Source organism: Hirundo rustica, chromosome 3 (assembly GCF_015227805.2).
Source record: "Hirundo rustica isolate bHirRus1 chromosome 3, bHirRus1.pri.v3, whole genome shotgun sequence".
Classification (NCBI taxonomy): Eukaryota; Metazoa; Chordata; class Aves; order Passeriformes; family Hirundinidae; genus Hirundo; species Hirundo rustica.
The window spans coordinates 11,949,056-11,972,764 of NC_053452.1; the positions used below are offsets into that span (position 1 = coordinate 11,949,056).

At 40.2% G+C, this 23,709-nt stretch overlaps 1 protein-coding gene across 2 annotated transcripts in view; it reads left to right on the forward strand.

The window, feature by feature from the left end:
• PSME4 (proteasome activator subunit 4) overlaps positions 1–23,263 on the forward strand; it is a 47,393-nt gene extending 24,130 nt beyond the window's left edge. For both annotated transcript variants that reach the window (XM_040057877.1, XM_040057878.2), the window contains 30 exons: positions 64–279; positions 1,490–1,647; positions 3,717–3,812; positions 4,342–4,397; positions 4,989–5,045; positions 5,224–5,279; positions 5,360–5,458; positions 5,545–5,607; positions 5,761–5,856; positions 6,193–6,324; positions 6,871–7,080; positions 7,213–7,349; positions 7,579–7,632; positions 8,154–8,283; positions 8,891–8,972; positions 9,397–9,550; positions 10,133–10,202; positions 10,644–10,769; positions 11,109–11,261; positions 11,668–11,772; positions 12,243–12,334; positions 12,714–12,845; positions 13,423–13,631; positions 13,757–13,842; positions 14,844–14,972; positions 15,529–15,684; positions 18,603–18,765; positions 20,091–20,224; positions 21,043–21,177; positions 21,774–23,263. In XM_040057877.1, the coding sequence (XP_039913811.1) occupies positions 64–279; positions 1,490–1,647; positions 3,717–3,812; positions 4,342–4,397; positions 4,989–5,045; positions 5,224–5,279; positions 5,360–5,458; positions 5,545–5,607; positions 5,761–5,856; positions 6,193–6,324; positions 6,871–7,080; positions 7,213–7,349; positions 7,579–7,632; positions 8,154–8,283; positions 8,891–8,972; positions 9,397–9,550; positions 10,133–10,202; positions 10,644–10,769; positions 11,109–11,261; positions 11,668–11,772; positions 12,243–12,334; positions 12,714–12,845; positions 13,423–13,631; positions 13,757–13,842; positions 14,844–14,972; positions 15,529–15,684; positions 18,603–18,765; positions 20,091–20,224; positions 21,043–21,177 (3,486 nt within the window). In that variant the 3' untranslated portion in view covers positions 21,774–23,263. The remainder of the gene's footprint in view (positions 1–63; positions 280–1,489; positions 1,648–3,716; positions 3,813–4,341; positions 4,398–4,988; positions 5,046–5,223; positions 5,280–5,359; positions 5,459–5,544; positions 5,608–5,760; positions 5,857–6,192; positions 6,325–6,870; positions 7,081–7,212; positions 7,350–7,578; positions 7,633–8,153; positions 8,284–8,890; positions 8,973–9,396; positions 9,551–10,132; positions 10,203–10,643; positions 10,770–11,108; positions 11,262–11,667; positions 11,773–12,242; positions 12,335–12,713; positions 12,846–13,422; positions 13,632–13,756; positions 13,843–14,843; positions 14,973–15,528; positions 15,685–18,602; positions 18,766–20,090; positions 20,225–21,042; positions 21,178–21,773) is intronic.
• Positions 23,264–23,709: the final 446 nt, after the last annotated feature.

The following is a 23,709-nucleotide window of genomic DNA, read 5'->3' on the forward strand; positions in this document are numbered from 1 at the left end:
GTGACCCTGTCCGGCCCTGCAGGAGCAGACTGATGTTTGCAATGTCTCTCTCTGTGCCCCCAGATCACTCGAGTGGATGGCAAGAAGCTGCTACTGTACAGGGAGCAGTTTGGGAAGATACTGCAGCGCACTCTACACTTAACCTGTAAGCAGGGTTACATTCTGTCTTGTAACCTTCTGCACCATCTTCTTCGTTCTGCTACACTTATCTACCCCACAGAGTACTGCAGTGTGCCAGGTGGCTTTGACAAGCCTCTTTCTGAATACTTTCCTATCAAGGCAAGGACTTTCATTTATTTAGGATTAGAGGATTTGACTTTTTTTTGTTGGTGGTTTTGTTTTGTTTGGTTTTGGTTTTGGTTTGGTTTTGTTTGTTTTGGTTGGTTTATTTTTTTTTGTTTTGTTTTTTTGTTTTGTTCTGAAAAAAGCAGTCATACGCTCTATGGTTTTATTTGGCGATTTCCGGACGGTGGTAGCAGCAATGGAAAGTGATGCTTTGGGCTTTGAAATATAGAGCAAATGACAATTAATTTAAAGTATATTGATAACAAAAATGAATACTGACTGTTGTTTGAGTGGTTTTATAGTTTTGAATAGTTTTATATGACGTACTGGTGGTTTGTGATGTGTGTTTTTTACCATGATTACATGAACGACAGTAAGTTAATACACAGCAAGGAGATGTGGTGTTTTACAGGTCAGCAGAATGACAAATAATTATTCTACCATGAGCTTGAGATAAAATGAAAGCAGAAGTGGCAATATTAAAAGTTATTGAAACTGTCAGAAGTCATGTGCTTTGCTGTTAAGACTTAAAGGTCAATTTATCAATATTCCAGTTTAAAGGCAACAATTTTCAGCTGGCCTGCTTCAGTATATTTTTCAGCATTTTGCTTTGCGTAATTCCCAGTTGCAGATAATCTCTTTGTTACTGAAAGCTAGCCCAGTTTTGTAACTGATGGATGGGACATCCATTGGGGCCAGTTAATAATTTAAAAATGAACAAAAATATCCTAAATGCCAAACACCGAAAACCCCCAACAAAACAAAGAAATCAACAAACCCCCAAAAAAACCAACAATCACACAATTATTTTAAATTCCTCCTCTGAAACTGAAAAAAAATCACAATGATTTTGCTGTTCTCTATGGGAATAAGAAAAGTCTGAGTTGTTCTTAAGAATGCGTCTGAATTTATATCCAGTCAAAGGAATAATTAAGTTATATTTCAATTAGACCCGTGAAGTCCTTTTCCTGTTAGTGCTTTCAGATATGTGTTATTTTTTAGGTATGCATAGACATATATAGGATTGGGATTTCTGTTAGATTTTATGGTGGTAGTATTTTTCTTGGAATTGACAGGATTACTACTTTATAGCAGTAGTTAGTTCACATGTGTTTGGGGCTTTTTTCAGCATATTAAATGCTGGGGTTTTTAAGAACACAATTCAAGTATCTTGATTAATAAGGAACATCTTTATTTGCTGCAGGACTGGGGTAAACCAGGTGACCTGTGGAACTTGGACATCCAGTGGCACGTTCCTTCATCAGAGGAAATAAGCTTTGCTTTTTATTTGCTGGATACGTTCCTGCAGCCTGAGCTCACCAGGCTGGAGCTCTATGCACTTGGAGAGCTGGAAATGTCCAGGTAGGATGGAGAAGGTGCATTTATCTATTCCTAGTAGTTACTGCCAGCCATACAGGCAGTACAAAAATTAAGAGGAAAATACTATAATGTTGCACTTTGATGTTATTTTAAGATTTCCAAAGCTCCTACTTCAGCTGAGATAGCATCAAAATTTCCTTAAAGTAACACAGGAAAGAAATTGCTCACATTTTGCATTTTAATTTATCTTCAGATTGTAAAATATTCACTCCTCAAGTATTCCCTCATCTTCCCCATGGAGGGAAGGAATTGTCTTGGCCTTGGAGTAATGAGTTATTTCATAAGTTATATCTGAGATTTAGATAAAATTCTTCAAGGCAATTTTCACATTAGTTTATCTTACCTGCACGGTTTTGAAATACAGAGTCTCCCATGTTTTCCAGAAAATGAAGTTAAATATCGGGGTTTGTAAACTGTAGAGGTTTTAGTATTTATTCTTTTTCTGTGGGAGGGAGAGATTAGGGGAAAAAGCAAAGCAGGCTTAAGCTTAAAAATCAGCAAAAATAGTTTTATTAACACACGCTAAAAGAATGAAAAAAAAGTTGAGTAAAAGAAAACTTAAATTAAAACAGGATGAAACTTTAAAACACTCTTCTCTCCCCCTACAAACTATTAACTTTCTTATTAAACAACATAGAAAGACACAACTTGTGATTTTCAGTCAGTTTCACTATTTAGACATAATCACTCATTACTTTAGAAGAGTCTTTCTAGGGTTTTCATGGAGATGCTTGCTACAAAACAAAGTAACCCAGTGGCTCCTGAATGTCACACATCTGCTACCACTCAGAGTTTTTGCAGACTGTGATGTTCTATCAGCAAAGCTGCTCAGTGTATCTGGGGTACTATTTATAAATACTTCTAGTCTAGAATCATCTTTGTCTCAAAGGCTGAGACCTTCCTTTAACCCAGAAGCGGGGGCTTCAAAGGGGGGGGCTCAATTAAATCTCAATTACATCAGTCCTTAATTTTGATCAGAATTAGCATTTTCCCCAACAACACTAAAATGCTGTAAAGAACAGTCCATTTCTCCATAGCTTACCCCAGAGAAGTCCAGTTGAAAAATGTCCACTTCTTCAATCCTATTCCAATATTATTAGTTCTTTCACTTCTAATCCACTGACTTCATTCGGTGTCTGTTCCAGGTACCCTCTGTTTTCTTTCTTCTTTCTCTCAAGGAAGAGTTGTGCTTTAAGAGTTCCATGTTGCTAGGAAAGGTTTAAATCTGCCCGGGCCTGCAAGGGCCACGTGCAAGTGCCGAGGCTGCATGAGGCTGAAGAAAATGCAAAGTTGTGCTGATGGAGGAAGCTGGTAGATGTCCGTTTTTCCACCCCTCGGCCTCATCCAGGGTGGCTCAGCTTAAAGTTGTTATGAAGCTGCAGGCTTTCTTTCTCCCCTGCCATCAGCGATTAAGCTGGGCCATGTTTTGGCCCCTTCTGCCACGGTCCGAGCACGTGGCCAGCACTGCTGAACTGCAGCTGCCCCTCTTCCCTGCCAGCAAGGAGGGGAAAGGGGCTCAGCCGGCCCAGGCCCCCTCTATGCGGGCAGCGGCCCTCAGAGGCCCGGCTGAGCCCGGCCCGGCCACCCAGAGGGGCAGCAGGGCCCAACCCGGGCCCGGCCCAGCCGCCTCCAATGTTACCTCATGGCTGATTCCAAAGCAAGAGAGAGATGATCAGCAGCAGATTAGTTTTAAATGTCCTTTCCGAAGTCGCATTGGCATCCTTATTGGTCAAAGTAGCTGCCAGTATCTTGGCTAGCTTTCTCATAGGTCCCTGTCCTCCCCCTCAAAACCGCTCCACGGTCCTGGCAGGGAAAAACATTTCACATTTCTCTATAACCAGAAAACAGAACTATGCTAACCCACGATAGTAAATGAATTAGGATGTCTCAAAAAAGCCTGGCTTGATTTCTGCAGTGCTTCCTCCCGGGTTTAGAACTGATGCAAGTAAAGAAAAAGCTTTCATAAAACTTCACAAAAAAGATGTGGTTTGTAATTTGTGTATTTTCAAGCAATTAACAGATAAGTAACCAGGTTTTCCTCTTGGCTTAAGAGATGATGTGCAGCAGTGTCTTGCCATTGTGCACAACTGCCTGATTGGCTCTGGGAACATTCTGCCTCCTCTGAAAGGAGAAAGAGTGGCTCATCTGTAAGTAACATTTATTTTATATCCCAAACATTCTCGGTGATTATGCTCCTTCAAGCTGCGTTTTAGTGCTTTCTTACTGCCGTTGTCACACAGCTGCTGCTAGAGGCTTGCTTTTAGGGAACACTCATAGTAAATACCAAGGTACAGAAAATTCACTTGCCGGGAAAGGACTCAAACTCTCCTGTCCTTCCCTACAATAGGGAGCCATGTGCGTTTCAGTGAGTGTGTTCACGGGTTTGACAGAGACCAAATTTCTGCCAGTTTAATAGAACTGATGAGGTTCTGTTAACTGGGAAATCAAAATTCTGGGTTCAGGGTGTCCTTATGGTGTCCCTGCGTCTGACAAAGTCTGCCCCAAAGGGACGGTTAACTTATAAATGTGAGAACTAAGACATACTATTACTAAATCCAGAAGTCTGTGTGCTGCTGGCATGAAATTGAACTTGTTAAAATGAACTAAACACCAGTGAAATGCACAGACTTCGTTATTTCTGTAATGTGTAGTAATAGATAGTTTGTTTTCATGCAGGGTCCCAAGTCTGGTGTCTTTGGAAGAGACAAAGCTGTACACTGGTGTTGAATATGGTGAGTAGATCCCTGTCTGTTCAGGCAGGCTCTAAATGTTGGTGGGGTTTTTGTTTGGTTTGTTTGTTTGTTTGTTGTTTGGGGTTTGTGGTTTTGGTTGGTTGGTTTTTTTTGTTTGGTTGGTTGTGGGGGTTTTTTTTGTTTTGGGGGTTTTTTGTGTTTGTTTTTTTTTTTGTTAAAAACAATGGGTTCCTTTGGAGACCATAATTTTGATTCTTTTCTTCATAGAAATGGGTTTTTATGACCAAGAACAGTTCTGTGTACACGCAGTTTTATTTTCAGCAGCGATACACAAGATCTGCTGCAGCAATCTCCCTGGGGACGGGAGCTCTGTGTGCTCCTCAGTTCCCATATGCTAAATGAACTGCCTGAACTTAGAAATAAAACCAGCTGTCAAGGCAGATAAAGAAGGTTGTGTACCTATAAAACCCAAGCAGCTGAGGTGATAAACCGATGAGAGCCATGTCCTTAGATCTAACAAATGGTTATTTTTGTAATAGTTCATATTGCCAGTTCTGAATAGTCTGCTCCACAATAAATTGCTTTTTATGCTGTTGTATTATTAACAGAAAATGTTTTGTTTCCTTTTAGATTTATCCAGGGAGAATTACAGAGAAACAATTGCAAGGGTTACAAGGAAATTGCTACGTAAGTTTGATCACTCCTATAACTAAAACCATGTCATACTTCAGTAGGATTTTATAGATGAGGAAATCGTATTGTTTACTTTGCCTGTAATGCTAAGTTAAGCTTTGCAAAACCAAATTATTCCTAATTTTAAAGCTCTTTTCCTTCTGATTATACATTTCGTTTCTCCCAATTGCAGGTTACATTCTTGATAATTCAGAAGATGATACCAAGTCTTTGTTTCTAATAATAAAGGTATGCTTTACATTTGTAAAACATAAGGCAAGATGACTTGTTTTGCAAAACAGTCACTCTTATCCTCTTTCTTTCCACAGATTATCAGTGATGTTTTGCAGTTCCAAGGGTCTCACAAGCATGAGTTTGATTCACGGTGGAAAAGCTTCAATCTAGTGAAAAAATCAATGGAGAACAGGGTCAGTGACTTGGCTTTGTGAAGCTTTGGTTCCTGAATTGCAGATCCGATACTGAAATCTAAACCAAGGGATGCCTTTTTTTACAGCTTCAAGGAAAGAAGCAACACATCAGAGCCTTGCTGATCGACAGGGTTATGCTGCAGCATGAGGTATTTCTTCCCCTCAATCCTCATTAATTTGCTTGAAAAGCTGCTTTGCATAGTTAGCTAAATGTCATGATAACAATATTGCTGCACTGGTGTTTCAATATGTGTGAAATATAAAAACAGTCTGTCCTTTCTTTGTGCTCCCCATGAATTCAGCTGAGAACTCTGACAATGGAAGGCTGTGAATACAAAACTTCCCACCAGGAGATGATCAGGGATCTTCTGTGTTTGTCCACAAGTTCCTATGGGCAGGTGAGGAGTAGCCCTTTTAAAACTGAGATTTATGGAGCATTTTCTTGGTCTCTTCAAGTGATTCTGCATACTAAATCTGTTGTTCTGGCTGTTTGCTTTTCAAATGATCTTAAGAACACCTTGTTTCTGGCAACATAAAGAATCTTCTGGAACTTTGTAGCTATTCTCATGTAAATGCCAGAAACAAGAAGTAGATTTTTATAAACAGGGTGGGATGTTAACAACCTTCCACAAATAATTTTGTTTCTGTGCACAAATGCATGATAAAAACTTTTATGTATAAATAACTGAAATGGATGAGGATGTTATTTTTATCTAGTAAATTTTTTGTTTCAGGTCAGAAGTAAAGCTCAGCAAGCATTCTTCACTGCTCTGGGAACCTACAATTTCTGTTGCAGAGATATCATTCCCTTAGTTCTGGAATTCCTGCGTCCTGACCGGCAAGATGTCACTCAGAAGCAATTTAAAGTACTGCCTCACTAACTTGGTTTTGTGGCTGTCTTTTGAAAGTGTTTTTTCATGAGAATTTTTAATGGGGAAAGTGGGATTTGCATGTTTATCAGCATGAATGATATTTTCATGGCTAATCGGCATGACTGGAGTAAGGAATTATTTGTATTAGATCTATTTTCAAGAGAAATACTGTGTATAAATCTGTTCACTGTGTGCTCAGGTATTACCAAAATGTGAGTTAGCACCTATTTTTAAGTTATGGAATGGAAATTGAGAAGCTGTAGTCAAGGTGAAGCAGTTGTGAATCATCTCCTCTACCATAATTTAGAAATCAGGCAGCCAATCTGTGAATAAATTAATTGGCAGGGCTTCCAGTCTCATTAAATGAAGAGGACTCAGTGCAAAATCTTCAGTAATTTGACAGTGAGGCTGAATGTTTATGGACATTTTAATGATTTGGTAGCTTCGGCTGAGTTTTTATTCTGTGTGGGTGCGTGCATATGGCAATATCACAGATGAGCCGAGCTTTAACCTTCCCAAACTCCATCTTCCATTCCACAGGGTGCCTTATATTGTCTTCTTGGGAATCACAGCGGGGTGTGCTTGGCCAATCTGCACGACTGGGATTGTATAGCACAGACGTGGCCAGCAATTGTCTCTTCTGGGCTTAGCAAAGCCATGTCCTTGGAAAAACCATCCATAGTCCGACTCTTTGATGACCTAGCAGAGAAAATCCATCGGCAGTATGAAACCATTGGACTGGATTTTGCAGTGAGTGACCAATTCCTTGATGTTCAGGCCTGTCTGTAAGGACAAGGAAATTCTGTACTCTGCTGATTCCAAAGCAGAGACATTAAAAACTTGGGAGTTCAAGTCCCAGATCTTTGCACTGTCCATCAACAGGTTCCGGAGAAATGCATGGAGGTGGCTGTTCTGCTGCAGAAGTCAGCACAGCCAGGTTCGGAGTTCCAGGCTCTGGGAGCAGAGGAAATTCAGTTGGGAATTCAGCGACAGAAGGAGAAGAATGCTGAGGCCGTGAGGTGAGTGCAGCTTCCTTGAACTGCACATTAAATGTCGTCATCCAGAGTGGCTAAACTGAAAAATCCCAAATATCCAAGGATTGCTGGGCTTCATCTTCTCTCTACACTTCTATTTCTTCTTTGCCTCTTCCTTTTCACCGTCACACACCTTTTGTTGAGGAACTTTTCATCTGTTTTTCAATGGATCTCTCAGTACCATGTGGTTGATAACTCCCTCTCTTTCTCTTAGGAACTATGAAAATTTGGTTAACATGCTGCTGGACTGTGTGGAACAGAGAAATCTGTAAGTCCCCCTTTTCTGTGCATGAAAGCGTTTTTTCAGGGTGCATTGGAGGTGGTTGCATGGATCAATATCCAAGAGGATAGTTACCGTGGTTGTGGATTTATTTGCACTGGAAGCTTGATTTGTTAATATAAGGCATCATCGCATCTTGGAGTTAAGTTTTTTCCTTAATTAGTCTGGCCTCTTACTGAGGAGTTTTAATAATTTTTTAATTAAGAAGCTCTGGTTCTGTCTGTAACACTGACACCAGAATAGATTCTAATTGTTCCTACAATACTTGTGTTAAAAAACTTTTAAAATAATATCCCTGTAAGTATTTTACACCATGTATTTTATATTTCTACCACCTGTGCGTTCCTAGAACTCTGGAGGTTTCCCAAAATGAGTTAAGCTCGTTGATTACAGCAGTGCTATTAATTTATGTATTTACATGATCTTAATATATGTAATAATTTCTAAGTAAAACCAGTAGATAAACCTTGGTATTTACACTCTGTTTTGAATATTTGGGTTTTTTTCAGGCCCTGGAAGTTTGAACACATAAGCATTGGCTTCCTGTCCCTGCTCCTAAGGGATGACAGGATCCTGCCCGCCCGTGCCATAAAATTCTTTGTACAATGTCTCAACCACGATGCGATTGTGGTTCGGAAGGTGAGCCCAGGAGCAGGATTTCCTTTTGGGTCTGCAGCTCTTTAGGCTTTACATCAGGTGCTTGTGTGGTTTTGTTGGGATAAAGCACAAGAACTGAGGTGGAACTCCCTCCTCCCCTTTCCAGCCACGCACGTGTACAAAATTCCCAATCCAAGAAATGGCAGTCTTGGCAGCACTGTAGCGTGACATGTAAATCTGTAAACTGTGAAGATGTGGGATGGGCTGAGTCCTTATTTATTTCAGAGTTCTTTTGCAGAATTTCTTTTGCAGATGGTTGCTTTTCCCACCTGCACTTGTTATTTGAAGGGAGCCGTCAAAGTGCTTTGCTTGTTCTGTTGCTGCCTCAGTGAGGCTCAAAACAAACCTTCTTTTCTCTCCAGAAATTATTAAAACAATATTAAATTCAAATTATTAAAGCAAAATTATCAGTGAGGGTTTTCTGGCCTATAACGTAATGCATGTCCTGTATCCCCTGAAATAACCAGGATTATTTCATTATGGGTTCACTCCATGGATGATGAGCCACACTTAGGGATGATGAGCCACATCCTTCTGAGGGAAATGTATGGAATAAATACATTAATGCCCATTTTTTACTTTTCTTTAGGTGGCCATCTCAGCTGTGGCTGGGATTCTTAAGCAGCTTAAGAGAACACATAAGAAAGTGCCCATCTGCCCTTACAAAATAAGTATGTTTCATTTAATATAAGACATATCTTACATTTATCCTAAAATGTTTTTAAAAGCCTTCTGGTTAAATTAAACATAGAATCATGAGCTTTTATTTTCTCCCTGATTGTTAATGTTCTAAGCAAATAGGTAAATATGTTGTAGAAGTAATATAATTGTTAGTTTTTCAGTTTGCTGGGGTTTTTTTTGGTTTGGTGGGGGGTTTGGGGGATTTTTTTTTTTTCTTGTTTTGTTTGGTTTTTTGGGGGGGAGAATTGGGTTTTTTTCATTTGTTTGTTTTGGTTTTTTGTCCTTTTGGGAGTTGTCTCCTCTCCAAAAACCTTGTAATTTGTGAGAACAATTTGTATGTCTCCTTTTTAATTTATATATATATATTTTTTAATCATTTTTATACATGCTAATATTGATTTTCCTTTGGATCAGGTGGGAGCCTGAAGCCTTCCAACATCCAGGCTGGTGACAGAGCTGACAACCAATGGCTGCACTACAATAGCCAGAGCCTACCAAAGACCAAGGAAGCCTGGGAATCCTGCTGTTTTGTGGAGAAAACACACTGGGGATATTACACCTGGCCCCAGTGAGTTGCATTAGCATTGAGGTGGAGTTGAGAAAGTCAGCAGGAAAAATTCTGTGGGAAATGAAATCATGTTTATTATGTTTTTTTAATTTTCCTTATATATATATATATATTTTTTTTAATTTGTTTGGACCACAAAAAAAGTGCAATTTATTTTGTCCTTTTTGCTCCTTGCTCATTTTACAATTTCTGGGTGGATTTTGTGTTGGTTGGTTTGGGGCTTTTTGTTTATTATTTCGTTTCTGCCCGTTTCTATCTGTATGGGCTATAGGCACAAAAAGGGACAAATTCCACATGGCTGTTTAACTGCTGCTGTTAAAATGAAATATTCACATTGGAAATTAGATATATGTAGAGTATTCTATCCCTAATAATTCTGGATTGCTTGTATTGCAAAACCTTTAATAACATATTTCTTTCTATTGTAAATTTTCTTCTTTAAGTTTTGATCTTTTGGAGTTGAGGATAAGTTCTATTTAATATTGAGAACATAGAAAACAACACTACAGAAATCAACAATGTGTGCTAGTGTTTTTTTATTTTTTAACTTTTTATTACTTATCTTTTGTTTTTAATATGCAGAACTATGACAGTTTATGCTCCAGTTGAGCAGCAGCCAAAGCTTGGGCGAAGGAGAGATGAGCTGACAGAGGTAAGAGGTGGAAGTTTGGGGGTTTTTTTAAACAGTACCTCTCCTTTCTTCTTTTAATCTTGTCCACAAGATTACTGTGAAGATTCCCCACAAGATGATTTTAGTCGTATTTTTCTAATTTTTATTGTGTCAGCATACCAGAATGAGTTTTATTATTTTGATGTATTGTTGCTTCTGTCTCAGGGATCGTGGAATAATTGTATTAATGAGCACTTTCTTGTTTCATGATCAGAGTTGAGACCAAGGTCATGTCCCATGACAGTGGGAAGGACTAATTTTTAGGGGTTGTGATAATTCCCTATAAAATGAAGCGGGAAATGGACAACCAAGGCATCTCTTCCCTTGAGAATTTAAATGAAGCATGGGACTTGTAAAGATTGGGATATCACTGTGACAAGCAAACACCTCAAAGCTAATCCTTTTTTTTTCTTCCTGTTACAGGCAGAACAAATTATATACGATCACTTTTCTGATCCCAAGTTTGTTGAGCAGTTAATAAAATTTTTGTCTTTAGAAGACAGAAAGGGAAAGGACAAATTTAATCCTCGCAGATTTTGCCTCTTCAAGGTAAGGAGAGCTCAATCACTAAATTGCTCTAATTTTGTAGACAATTCCCAGACCATGGAAAAGCCACAGACTGCTGGGCTCATACTGTTGCAAAACATTGATTTTTAAAGCTGTTCTGAGTAATTCTATCAATCCTCTCTTCTGATTAACTGCTTAGGGAAACATATTTAGAGTATTGTAATAGTCTGAAGGACACTTGGTGTATAATGCTCTTTAAAAAAGGCAAAGTCATTTCACTTTCTGCATATTCAAACTCCAGTGTTGCGGAATTTTATGATGTTCTTGGGAAGACGGTGTTTTAGATAGTTCCTCAAGACCCCTTCCCCTCTTTTTTTCCAGGGCCTTTTCAGAAACTTTGATGATGCCTTTTTCCCAGTTCTTCAGCCCCACTTGGAGCAACTGGTCGCAGACTCCCACGAAAGCACCCAGAGATGTCTAGCTGAAATCATAGCTGGCCTCATAAGAGGTTCTAAACACTGGACCTTTGAGAAGGTGCTGGAGCAGTACTTTTGGGTCATTCTTGGAAGTTAAAGAGTAACTTTGAATTATTAACCCAATTAGAAGTTGAGGTCTCGATTGCCAAACTTGGAGCACAATTCATTGCTTGGTTTGGTGCCTATTCTTGCCAGGTGTTAGGAAAATGCTCCAGTATTAAAACTAGGAACAGTTTGTTGTTAAGGAGATGGCAAATCTGATGTGGTTTGTAATTTCCAATAGAAATAAATGCTTATGTCCACCTTGGACTGCTAAATATTTATTTAATTCAGGGCTAGCTGTCTATGCCAGAAAGTAATCCTGGGAGAATCTGTACAAAAAATAAAGAAGATATTTTAATATCTGCACTGGGTTTGCGATCCTTAAATAACAAAATCTTGTCTCCTGTGTTTTTACTGAGCAGGTGGAAAAACTTTGGAAGCTTCTGTGTCCATTGCTTCGAACAGCTTTATCCAACATCACAGTGGAAACATACAATGACTGGGGCACCTGCATTGCCACCTCCTGTGTAAGTATCCCATTTTTTGTCTCCTAAAGCTGGATCCACTGTGGATTAACATGCCTGCAGTGAACTGGAGCTGTGATACTGAGCAGCAGCGTCAGTGGTAGGTCACAAATATCTTGGGTCAATAATTCTTCCTCATCACTCAGCAGAACTCGGTGTAGTTTGTCAGCCAGAACCCTAATTAGCAAAATTCAGGCATGGTTATTAAGATATTTCAAAAATGAAGCTAAAATGCCTTCTATTCTGATTGTATTTACCAAGTAATTAAAACTGTGTATAGTTATATTGGGGTTTTCATCTATTGAGGGTCATTGTGAAAACATACTGAATGTTGCCGGCATTTAATAAATAAACCCAGAGGATGCAAAACAGATCTCTGTCAAAACTTTCCTTGTTTATTCCTTATTTTATACGTTATTTACATTTTCAACCTCCCTCATTTACTTACATCTCTGCTCCCTGTTCTTTTCCAGGAGAGCAGAGATCCTAGGAAACTGCACTGGTTGTTTGAATTGCTGTTGGAATCTCCACTGAGTGGTGAAGGAGGATCATTTGTAGATGCCTGGTAAAATTAATTTGAACTGCTTTATTGTGGTTGACCAGAGTAGGAAATACAGTCTGGATAAGCTGTATTGAGAGGAAGCTGTGCCAGCTGCCCTGTAGGTGAGGGGAACAAAGGCAATGCTTTTCAATTAGCTCTCCCCACACAACGGCAGATTCTTCATGATAATTTTTTTAATATAACTCAATTAACAGATGGGAAGATTTGGGGCTGGCAGAGCAGCAGTACTGTTGTTTTACTGGGCAATTTTTACCCATCTTTGCTCACTGAAGGACACTCTGATGCACTGATACACTTGTGCACATTCCCAAACAAAGTCTGGAGGGGACTGGGGAAGGAGGAATGCTCTGTGTGACTAAAAATGGTCTTTTCTGATTCCCAGCCGGCTTTATGTGCTGCAAGGGGGCCTTGCCCAGCAGGAATGGAGAGTGCCAGAGCTGCTGCACAGGCTGCTCAAGTACCTGGAGCCCAAACTCACCCAGGTCTACAAGAATGTCCGAGAGAGAATAGGAAGGTCAGTGTTGTCTGCTGCAGTTCATGTTGGGTTTTAACTCTTCATTTTATTTGGGTAGTTAGGTAGCTGAATAATTAACCTGAAAAGCATTAATGCTTGTAACAAAAATCAGATAAATAATTAACAGACCTGCTTCAGAAGTTGCAGATGATTTGTCTTGTATTTGTCATTTCTTGATAGGATGTTTTGAATTGAGAGGGACCTTAGAGCTCATCCAGTCCCACCCTTTGCCATGGGCAGGGACACCTTCCACTATCCCAGGGTGCTCCAAGTCCTGTCCAGCTGGGCCTTGGACACTTCCAGGGATCCTGGGGCAGCCATAGCTTCTCTGGGCAACCTGTGCCAGGGCCTTGCCAATTTATTTGTCTATATCTATGTTTGACATCTCTAAAGCTTTTAGAAGAGACATTTCGTTTTAAGTAGCTTTGAATTGAAGATGAGAGGAATTTTTCTCCTAAGTATTAACCCTCAAAGGTCATGCGATCGATCTTGGATCATTTGGAGTTCACAGGTCACTGCTCTCTGGACAAGAGTCGTGCTCACTGTGTGTTCCTGCTGGCTTTGTTTGTTTTTTTAGTGTGTTGACCTACATATTCATGATAGATGTTTCCTTGCCGAACACTGCTCCAACTAAATCTCCTCATGTCCATGAATTTACTACCCGGATACTTGAAAACCTCAAACCTCTCATGGAAGCAGATGAAGAAATCCAGAATCATGTTATGGAAGAGAACGGAGTCGGCGAACAAGACGAGCGAACTCAGGGCATTAAACTCTTGAAAACAAGTGAGTTAAGGAGGTCAAGGAATGGGGGGTATTTTAGCACATGATGACTGAAGTCTGCAAATTGTGTAGCAGAATTGTTAGTATTTTTCTTCTTAATCAGTGATTGTTTCCCTTTATTCAAACAGTTCTGAAGTGGTTGATGGCAAGTGCAGGACGATCTTTCTCTACAGCTGTCACGGAGCAACTCCAGCTGCTACCTTTGTTTTTCAAGGTGCATCCTTTCGTTTCTCCTTTATTGGTTGTGTTTGATTAAAAAAGGATTGTGTTGCATCATGTGGCAACAGTGACAGTCGTCCAGGGAGGTTACAACCACGGGCAGGGCAACAGACAAGACAAGTCTTTGTTATAGCACGAGAATCCATTTATTCCCCCCTACCCCGGGCCAGAGAGGGGGTGAGAGCAAAGAAGGGTAAAGACAAAGAGGGTGAGCAGGGGCAGGGCTGTAGGTTTTATTGGGTATTTCAGGGGAGGAGTCTTAGGTGCTTAGGTCAAAGGGGGGAGATCAGATTTCAGCCTCCTCAAAACAGGACTCCACAGGATTATATATATAAACTGAAATTATTTTATTTATATATATTTATTATATTCGAAGACTAGGTTATATGCAGCATCGAACAACCAGCTCTAGTGGAAAGTGCCCCTGCCCAAGGCAAGGGGGTGGAACTGGATCACCTTTCAGGTCCCTTCCAACCCAAACCATTCCATGATTATCTAAGGGACTTTGAGTTATTTTTGTTTGTTTCCTGACTACACAGTTCTTTCTAAGCAGCTCCTGTTTTTCCTGTATTCTTGGAATCTGTGTCATCCAGTCTTACTTCTCTGAAATAATCCATACTTGTGTGCCCAAAGTGCACAGGCATCAATAAATTACCCAACAGTAATCTGTGTGACCATAAAATAAAGGTTTATTGAAGTGAGAGTGACCTTGGTAAAGCTTTGTCTCAGTTTTGGACCTGGATCTAAATTACGAAATTATTTGGGTTTGATAGCAAGAGAATGGCCAAAATCTCACCTGGGTATCATGATTATTTACTGGGACTATTTAATGTCATATTGATTGTTTTTCCCAGCTAACCTAATCTTTCAGTGTTGTATTGAATGTATTTTTCCTAGACAGCTGTCCTTTCATGAGATTACCCTTGTTTTGAGGAATTTGCTGTCACCAATCCTTATTTACTAACAAGGTTTTGGTCCCTCCCTGCTCTTATTTAGATTGCACCCGTGGAGAATGACAACAGCTACGATGAGCTCAAAAGAGATGCTAAGATGTGTTTGTCCTTGATGTCTCAGGGTTTGCTGTATCCTCAGCAAGTGCCTTTGGTACTTCAGGTGCTAAAACAAGTGAGTATGGTCTGAACAGCTTAAAGCTTCTTCTCATTTAAGAGAAGAGTGTACAATACTTACAATTCTAAGTAAATCAAATACTGATTTAGATCTGAAAGACTTTAAATATAAAGTGGTTTAAAACACTTAGTAAGTGCATCTTGTTTAATATCTAGGCCACTTACTTTTGATAACCAAGTGAGCCACATTTTGATATATTAACGTTTGGTTCAGTAGTGGATCACTTTTAGTCTCCTCATGAGCATAACAATTCAAAATCCAGTTTCAGAACGAGTCTTCAGCTAAGGAAGTGCCATTGAATCTGATTTTTTGGGGGGAGTTTACAATCTGTTTCTGTTAACAATCTGCTTTGGAAGTAACGCCTGTGAAAATTATGACCTAAATAATATCTGCCTCCTTTGGAGATAAAAAGTGTATGAAACAAAATTACCTGAAAAAAGGAAGTTCTTTGCAACTGCCCCCCAAAATTTTTTTCTTAAATATTGTTCACTTTCCATTAGGGGCCTGCTTTCTTTGACATTTTTGCCTTCTCACCCTGATTTATTCACTGCAGACAGCAAGAAGCAATTCTTGGCATGCCCGATACACCATTTTAACCTACCTCCAGACCATGGTGTTCTACAATCTCTTCATCTTCCTCAACAACAGTGAGGCAGTCAATGACATCAGGTGGCTGGTGATAAAACTTCTGGAAGATGAACAGCTCGAGGCAAGTGATGCCTTCTCTGCACTGCTTTCACACCCCTGTTTCTTGCCTTTGTCAAGTTTTATGGAAAAGCTGACATGTAAATTAATTCAGGATGTGTTTCTAGTTCAGCATTCTTCCTGCTTTGAAAATTAGCTTTATAGGATTTGTTTCCTTCATATTCTTTCCAGGGAAATAGTTGATAATTAAATACTCCATTAGTGATTATTTTTTTTTTTTTTAAGTCCACTGCCTCTGCTTTTTCACAGAATGGTGCATGGATCTTGGTTTTGGTACATGAAACAGGGATATTATTAATTCCACTATAAATGTGTGTTGGTAGAAAAATGCAACATCTAAGGTCAAATCTGTTCCTGTGTGAAGTGTGTAAAACCACTATTTGTTATTCTATAGGTCTGTCTCACATCTAGTTATATCATATTAATGACAAAAATACTCTTTATATTTACATCAAGAACTACCTAAAACTGAGGGGCTTGCATTAAGTTATGTGAATTTAAGTCATGTTTAGGCAAAGTGAAGAATCTTTAGTGTTAACCTCCTGCCTGGCCTGTCTCCCCTGCACCATCATTTTCCCTGGTGTTCATGCAGTTAGCAAATATAAATGAAATCCTGGTTTTGGATGATTTTTTCCTTCTAGAAGAAAGATTCTGCATCACCTTGCAATCCTACAGAAGCTGTTTGTCAGAACACTTACCTCATAATCTCACACCATTTTGAAAAATACCTTTTATTCACTTGAATGCAATTTATCCAGTTACTTTAAATGTACCAAATTATCCCTCTGCACTGCAGAGGTGCAAATCCGAAAAGCCTACCTGTGTTCCTAACCATTCTGGATCATGCTGTTGCCATGGAAGCTTTCACTTTTCTCTGGAAAATAATCTTGTTCTTTCTTGGTAATAACTGACAAGATGCAGTATCCTGCTGAGTAACTCCTGTGTAGCTTTTGGATGCTGGATTTTTAAGATGAGAATCATTAGCTTTGACTAGGATTTGGTGTCTTTTGTCTTTGCTCTGTAGAACTGAGGTTTTGATTTTTGGGTTTTAAGATACTTCTAATTTTTTGCTTATTTTGATACAAAGGGCCAGACCTGACGATGATTGTTTTAATATGCACAGTACTCATGTCTTGATAAGCATTTTTCATATTGCACTGCAGTTTTAAAGAAATTAGAGTATTTTCTCTTTGTTTAAGTAGCCCCTTGCAACTTCTGCAGTTGGGTTTGGCTGGTGCTGTTGAGTGGTTTTGTTCTGATATTGTTGCACTTTTATAGACCGTGATCAGTCCCTTCTGACCAAAAAACCCAAACCCCATGGGGGTTTGTTTTTATATATTCTGTATTTCATCGTGAGTGTGATCATTTATACATTATTTAGTGCCAGAGGTGATCAGCTGCTGATTTTAAAGGCTTTGCTTCCAGGTGCTTCTCACAGCAAAGTGTTCCTTCTAGCTGGGTGATTAATTTAGAAATTAAAGTGGTTGTAATACAGGGAGTAGAGATGTAAATGAGCCCAGCTCTCCTGGGAGCTCGCTCACTTCCCAGCCGAGCTGCTTTGTGTCTGGCTCTTGTATTAGCGCATCGCGTCTCATTTAATAGCTCAGCTCTTCAGGGACTCAAAAACAACACTGCCGCCCTCTCACCTCATCCTTCTTCACTATCAGCAAAGTAGATCACGTTAGAATAGTACCTTGTAGAAATTTAAATGGAATGGGCCAGAATCTCAAGAGCTTATTCGAACTCCCTCTGTTTAATTATCGCAGCTCTTGCAGCTGTACTTATGGCTTTGTGAGGCTCAGAACATGGTGTTCAAGGATGAGATTTATTATTATAATCTGCTGCATTGTATTCAGAGCACTGGGAGGTGTTTGTGCTCCACAGAGACAAATGTTCTGTTTGCAGTTACCTGTGACAGAATGTACCTATCAAAAATCTGATGGCAGCATCTCAACCAGTTAATTTGGTTTGCAAGTTTGTAAATGTTGGGAGTCTTTTGTCAGAACATAATTATGGAAAGTGGGAGTGAGTTTTGGAGGGACTCCCAATTTAAATACAGTTTTACATGTCTCTAACTTCCTGGCTTTGGGAGATTTGAGGAGATGAGAGAAATTAGTAATACTGATGGGTTAGTCGCTTGTTTTTAAAAGCAAGGATGAGTTGTCTCTACTCAGAATTCACTAACAAGGTGCTGTGGCTGGTTTAAAAGGAATGGAAAAGGAGATTGGTATTTTGAATGGCTTGGCAATTAGATGAAAGCTAAGTTTAGTCTTGTTCTTTGAGGTTTCTGTGATACCCTTAAGAAGAATATTTTTTCAGCCTGGGTTTCTGTTTTTATTTTTCTCTGCATGTAGTGCAGAGATCTGGTACTTGAGACAAGAGGTCTATCATGCATGTTAATCATAAAGTTTGTTTTGTTGCTTATTAATCCAGCATTTGTTGTGTCTTTCAAAGAATTATTGTGCTTTGGGTAGAACAGAATCAGCCGCAGAATTCCTCCTGCATTTTATTGGAAAAGCTCTTCTGCTTTTGTCAGGGAAAAAACGAAATGCTTTTGAGTAAAGTCCACTTTAAAACTGATGTCAGTACAGAGCCTGTTAGGAATTTTGTGAAGCAGGTTGATTATTTAGTCTTGGTCAAGGTTTGTTTCTAAACTTTCTAAAGCTCCTCTATTGACAATAGAGTTAAATTACATTATTTGCTTGAGTAGAAGGTCCCTTGATGGCAATTTTTGTGACAGTAGTTCCGTATTACAGCAAAGCATGGTTTTTAATTTTAAAGAGCCATCTAATAAACAACTAATAGCAGGATAGTACTTCAAAGGCTTTTGCTGAGCAAGATTTGCCCACTTGGATTAGTTGGGTGTGCTTAAAATGGCAGTAATGGCATAAATAAATTGTGTTCTGTCCCACCTGTGCCCAGGTGAGGGAGATGGCTGCCACCACGCTCAGCGGGCTCCTGCAGTGCAACTTCCTCACCATGGATGGGCCCATGCAGACTCACTTCGAGCAGCTCTGCAAGATGAGGCTCCCCAAGAAGAGGAAGAGGGACCTGGCCTCAGTGGGGGACACAATTCCTTCAGGGGGTAAGAAAGCTCAGGAAGAAATCAGTGTTTTGGGTAACATAAGACTGCCATAGAATTTGATGTGTAACATAAATGGTAAGAATACACAGCAAAGGCAAATATTTTTATTATGTATTCCTACGTTAAATTAATTTCTTACTCTTTTAGGACTAACACTAAAGAGGTTTTTCCAGTTTCCAGTTCACACAGATAAGGATGCAGATGATAGCAAGTTTCTCAATAAATACGGTTCCTTGGCTGTCAAAACATAGTTCCACTCCTTGCCTACCTTAATTTCTATTTGTTAGCTGTGTGGATTTTTTTATTCTAAAAAAAAAAAAAAAAACCAAAAAAACCAACACAGAACAACCAACCAAAAAATAAACCAGAACAAACCCCCCCTTAGTTGATGCTGATTTGAAACTTTGGCTTCTGCATCGGCATTTAGCACATCTGAGTCATAGTCATTTGACACAGAAGTTTGGCTTTCCATATTGTCCAGTAGTTCTGGGATTTGAGAAAACACTCTGAATGCAGAAAGAGGGAACATGGAGGTGTCATTTATGAGTTATTCATTGGCTTCTTTGAGAGAAGGAAGCTCATTTGGAATGTTTATAAAAGTGTCCAGCAGTTGCAGATTGATTCCTATTGGAAGAAGGCATAAAAAATTAAAGATATGAAAACGAATCTGGGATTCTGAGTCAGGAAGCAGAACCTGTCTGGAGGTCCGTGGTAGCGTCGTGGCTGGATCGTGAAAATGCTGCTCCCTTCTCGAAGCGTCTCCTTCAGAAGCCGCTCAGAGCAGGCCACAGGAACAGCCGTTTCAAGTCCGTGCACACATACATGCCTCAGCAGAGGAAAGACAGGAAGAGCCTCCTTCCTGTATGATGTTTTCCAGAAAGGTTCATTTCAGCATGCCAAAAGGATCATGGGCAGGAGACAAAGACCACGTGCTGCTCAGGGGTTAAGTATGGACTCAGTGGCCAATGGTCTGAGGGCACAGGGGCACTACAAAGAGCAAGGCAACTCATAGAGGGGTTTGAGGGATGAACAACTGGGGAGGCACGGTTAAGTGACCAATGAGGGAAGCAATCCAGGGTAGACTGGCAGTAGTTTTGCAAGACATCATGAAGGAAGTCTTCTCTTTCAGCCTAGGCGGGGAACCTCTATGGTAAATCTTCTCAGGGTGAAGCCTGGAAGTTTCCTTGAGGGGATTTTTAGGGTTTCCACATAAGTTCATGTCTGTAGAACTCTCTGGATTTCTACAGAGCTGGAGGTCTCTGCAGTGCCAGGGGGTTTGTTGCTGATTTTCTTTAATGATGTGGGTTGATGCCCTGTTTTTGCAGACCTGGTGAAGCGCCATGCTGGCGTCCTGGGGCTCAGCGCCTGCATCCTGTCCAGTCCCTACGATGTGCCCACCTGGATGCCACAGCTCCTTATGGATCTCAGTGCCCACCTCAATGATCCCCAACCTATTGAGGTAAAAATACAGCAGTTCTCTATTTAACAGAACACAGCTGAATCCCTGTGACTCATTGTTAGTTCTCTTTTCCTAGAAAAGCATAGGAACCTATAGAGAAATTTAATTTCTGCTGCTTTTTACTAAATGACTCCAAATAGTTTTAAGGCATGATCTGCTTTTAACTATTTTTTGTGGTAGGTCTGTCCTTACTTTCAAATGTAAAGCATTAAATTTAAAAGCTGCAAGAACTGTATTTTTACTGAGGTGGGTTTTTTTTCAATTAAGATGTCCCTTTTGTGCATTCCATTCTAGGAAATATCAACCTGAACCAAAACATCAGTCTGGAATTTTTAAAATTAAGTGTTATGAGCTGCCCTAGAAATAAGTTTTTAAAGAAATAGTTGCATTTATCTCTTATTGTTTTGTTCTGTCGGTTGGGTTTTGTTGACTGTGGCTGTTCTAGCCAGAGAACTGAGATGAAGAATTCCTTTGATGTTTTCAGACCAAAACCATCCTTTTGGATCAGCCAAGGAAAAGGCAGTGGGAGAAAAGCACTTGGCTTTTATTTTTTAAGAATCTCTAAATGTTTCCCAGTTCAAAATTGTAGGTCCAGGAATCCTTTTTATAAGAATGTTGGAGTCATGACCCTGGTCAAACGACTAACCAGAAATGTGGAAATTAAAACCCTGGGCTGAATTCCCCAGAGCCCTCCTATCCTCTGGGTCTGCTCCAACCCTTGGTGGTACTGAGCAGTTGTGTCTGTTGTATCCAATATTGGGTTTGGTGTGGAGCTGGAATTCCTGACTGACAGAGCTCCATCCCAACTGTGCCGGCAGATGACTGTGAAGAAAACGCTGTCCAATTTCCGGAGGACCCACCACGACAACTGGCAGGAGCACAAGCAGCAGTTCACAGATGACCAGCTCCTGGTGCTCACTGACCTCCTGGTTTCACCCTGCTATTATGCATAGGTGGGTCAGCTGATGGGTTTTGCCATAAGCTTCACTCTTAGGATTCTACTCCAGAGTTGGGAAGAATCCTTAACCACAGGGAAAATGCTGCAGTCAAATTTCTGGCCCTTGCCTCCCCCAGTGCTTTTGGTCAGATTTATTTTGGTTAAATATTTTAAATATTGCCCATCTTTCTGTGAATCTCTGTGCTTTGCTAAGACATTTATTGATGTTCCTTTTTTCCATTTTCTGCCAGTTTGCTGCCTTTTAAATCCCTGGCAGTGCCCCTAAAATGCTGCTTTGTACTTCTGATGCCTCTGAGGACTTTACACCACCCAGTCCAGGCTATCACCTACATCTCAGCATGGGGAATGGCTGCTACCACTCAGTTTCTTCTTCCACGCTCTGGCTTTGCCGCCAGGGCTCTTCACACAGGCATGTCCCCAAAGAGTGAATCCGTTCCTGGGGTTTCTCTTTGTTACACTACAAGATTCCCATCTCTATTGTATTGTGATGCTTTGTGACAGTATTCCAAGAGAAGCTTTAATTTATATTTTCAAATAAACAAGAACATGAGGCAATATTTGGTTTTTGAACTCTTTCTTCTTTCTTTTCAGGTTTCTCCTGGGAAAAATGAGGATGTGGGAATTTTTCTGCGAAATAAAGGAAACTCAAAAGAAATTGATCATGTAGAGAACTTTGTGCTGGAAATCCTGATGCCTAATCAAAACCACTTTAAAATACAAATGTAGAGACCTGGTTCTATTCAAAAGGAATTGCACCTCCCCGAGGAGCGGCTGGGGGAGCCCCAAGGCTGCGTCTGCAGGGCCTGATCGTGAGTTCATGGCAAGACCCTTCTCCTTGGCCTGCATCACACATCAGTCTTGTTTCTGCTTCCTTGCACACAGTGACCTACACTGCACATCCCTCACCCCTTCTTCTGCCCCTGTTCCCAACATTAAGGATACGCAGAACCAGAGAGTGCCACAAACCGGAATTTTCTCAGTGGAGCTCTCCAGTTCTGCCGATGGAACTCCTCCCCCAGTCTGTACACAACCGCGGGGGCCTGCCTTCCTCAGAGTTTTATTTTTCACTACTGGGATTTGAGTACCATCCAGTCCACCTCAGGGCAGCATTGCCTTTTTGTATTCTCTCCCTTGTGCAAATGTAAATAGCCGAGCTCTGCGCAGGGGTGGCAGGACGCAGCATGGGCAGCTCCTGCTGCCTGGCCAGGCTTTTGGGGGTGTCTTGACCACGTGTGGAATAAAAAATCTATGATTGCCTGCATATTTTTAAGGGGGAAATGGGCGTTTCCATGTAATTAGAGCCCACAGATAGGAAATGATGGACTGTTAGTGGTGGTTGAATCCACGGAATGAAATGTATGCATAGTGTGGAAAGGCAGTTTTTAACAGTGTATTCTCCTGAAGACTGAGCAAGCATATCTCGTTTGAAGATTGTGGAAGCTCTGTGTTTTTTTGCTTGCAGCTTTGTTAAGAGACTGGTATCAATTGGCTGTTTAACAAGCTGTTTAATATGTATTACATAGTTGTAAAAGACTGTATAAATTGTAGAGGCATTGCATTGACAAAACATTGTACAGTTTGCAACCTTTTACATAACACCATTGTGAGATTAATTTGTAAAGATTCATACTTAGATGTTAATACAGTAGTGGTTCTGGCTTTTGTATCAAAACAAATGCCATTTTTAGTTTTTTAAATTATTTTCTTTAACAGAATATCTGTGTCTGAGAGGGTGTGTTTTGCTTTTCCTGTATCTCATGACTGTCTCATTCATATTTTACTGCAACACGTGTGGCCATTTCTCAATGCTGACATCACATACTCTGGTGTGATCCATTCATAGAACATGAGGTACATGGAAATAATTCATAAACTGGTGTGTGTTTCATCTTTCATGCAAAACCCCCCAGGAGCACTGAGACCTTTGTGTGGCTCATCCCCAACTTCCAAGCACAGCAGTGCTCCTGGGGCAGTATTTAAGGAGTGTCAGCACATGGATGTAACCACTGTATAGCGTAGTGCCAAAATTATGATTTCAATTGTGTATGTAGTTTAAGACCCAATAAATGAACTGTTTGTAACTACTGCATCTTCCTATATTTCTAAAGAGGAAATGTGTTGGTTTGAGACCATAACTTCAGGTTTTTACGGTGCTTTTGAGTTTTTGGATGAGGCTTGTGTTTATCCTGGGATTTGGTAATGAGTTAAGGCAACATTAAGGATTAATTAAAAGATCTTGTTCTAATGTCTAGGAAATCAGCTTTTGCATTTCTGGAAGAATACCTTGTGCCAGGAAAATGCTTACTAACTTCAAGAGAAGGAGAGGGTTTTGCTGATAGAATTAAATCTTTACAAGTGATGCTGCAGAGGATCAACTTTCAAGGATCTTTGGCTGGTGGAAGTGTTGGAACAGATATTGCATGTGCTGTTCAGCAGCTCTACTGCTTGTGCTGTACTTGGGAATCTCTTTCCTTAGTCAGGGTGTTGCTGGAATTGGTTGAGGTTTCAGTGCACTCTAGGGAATCAT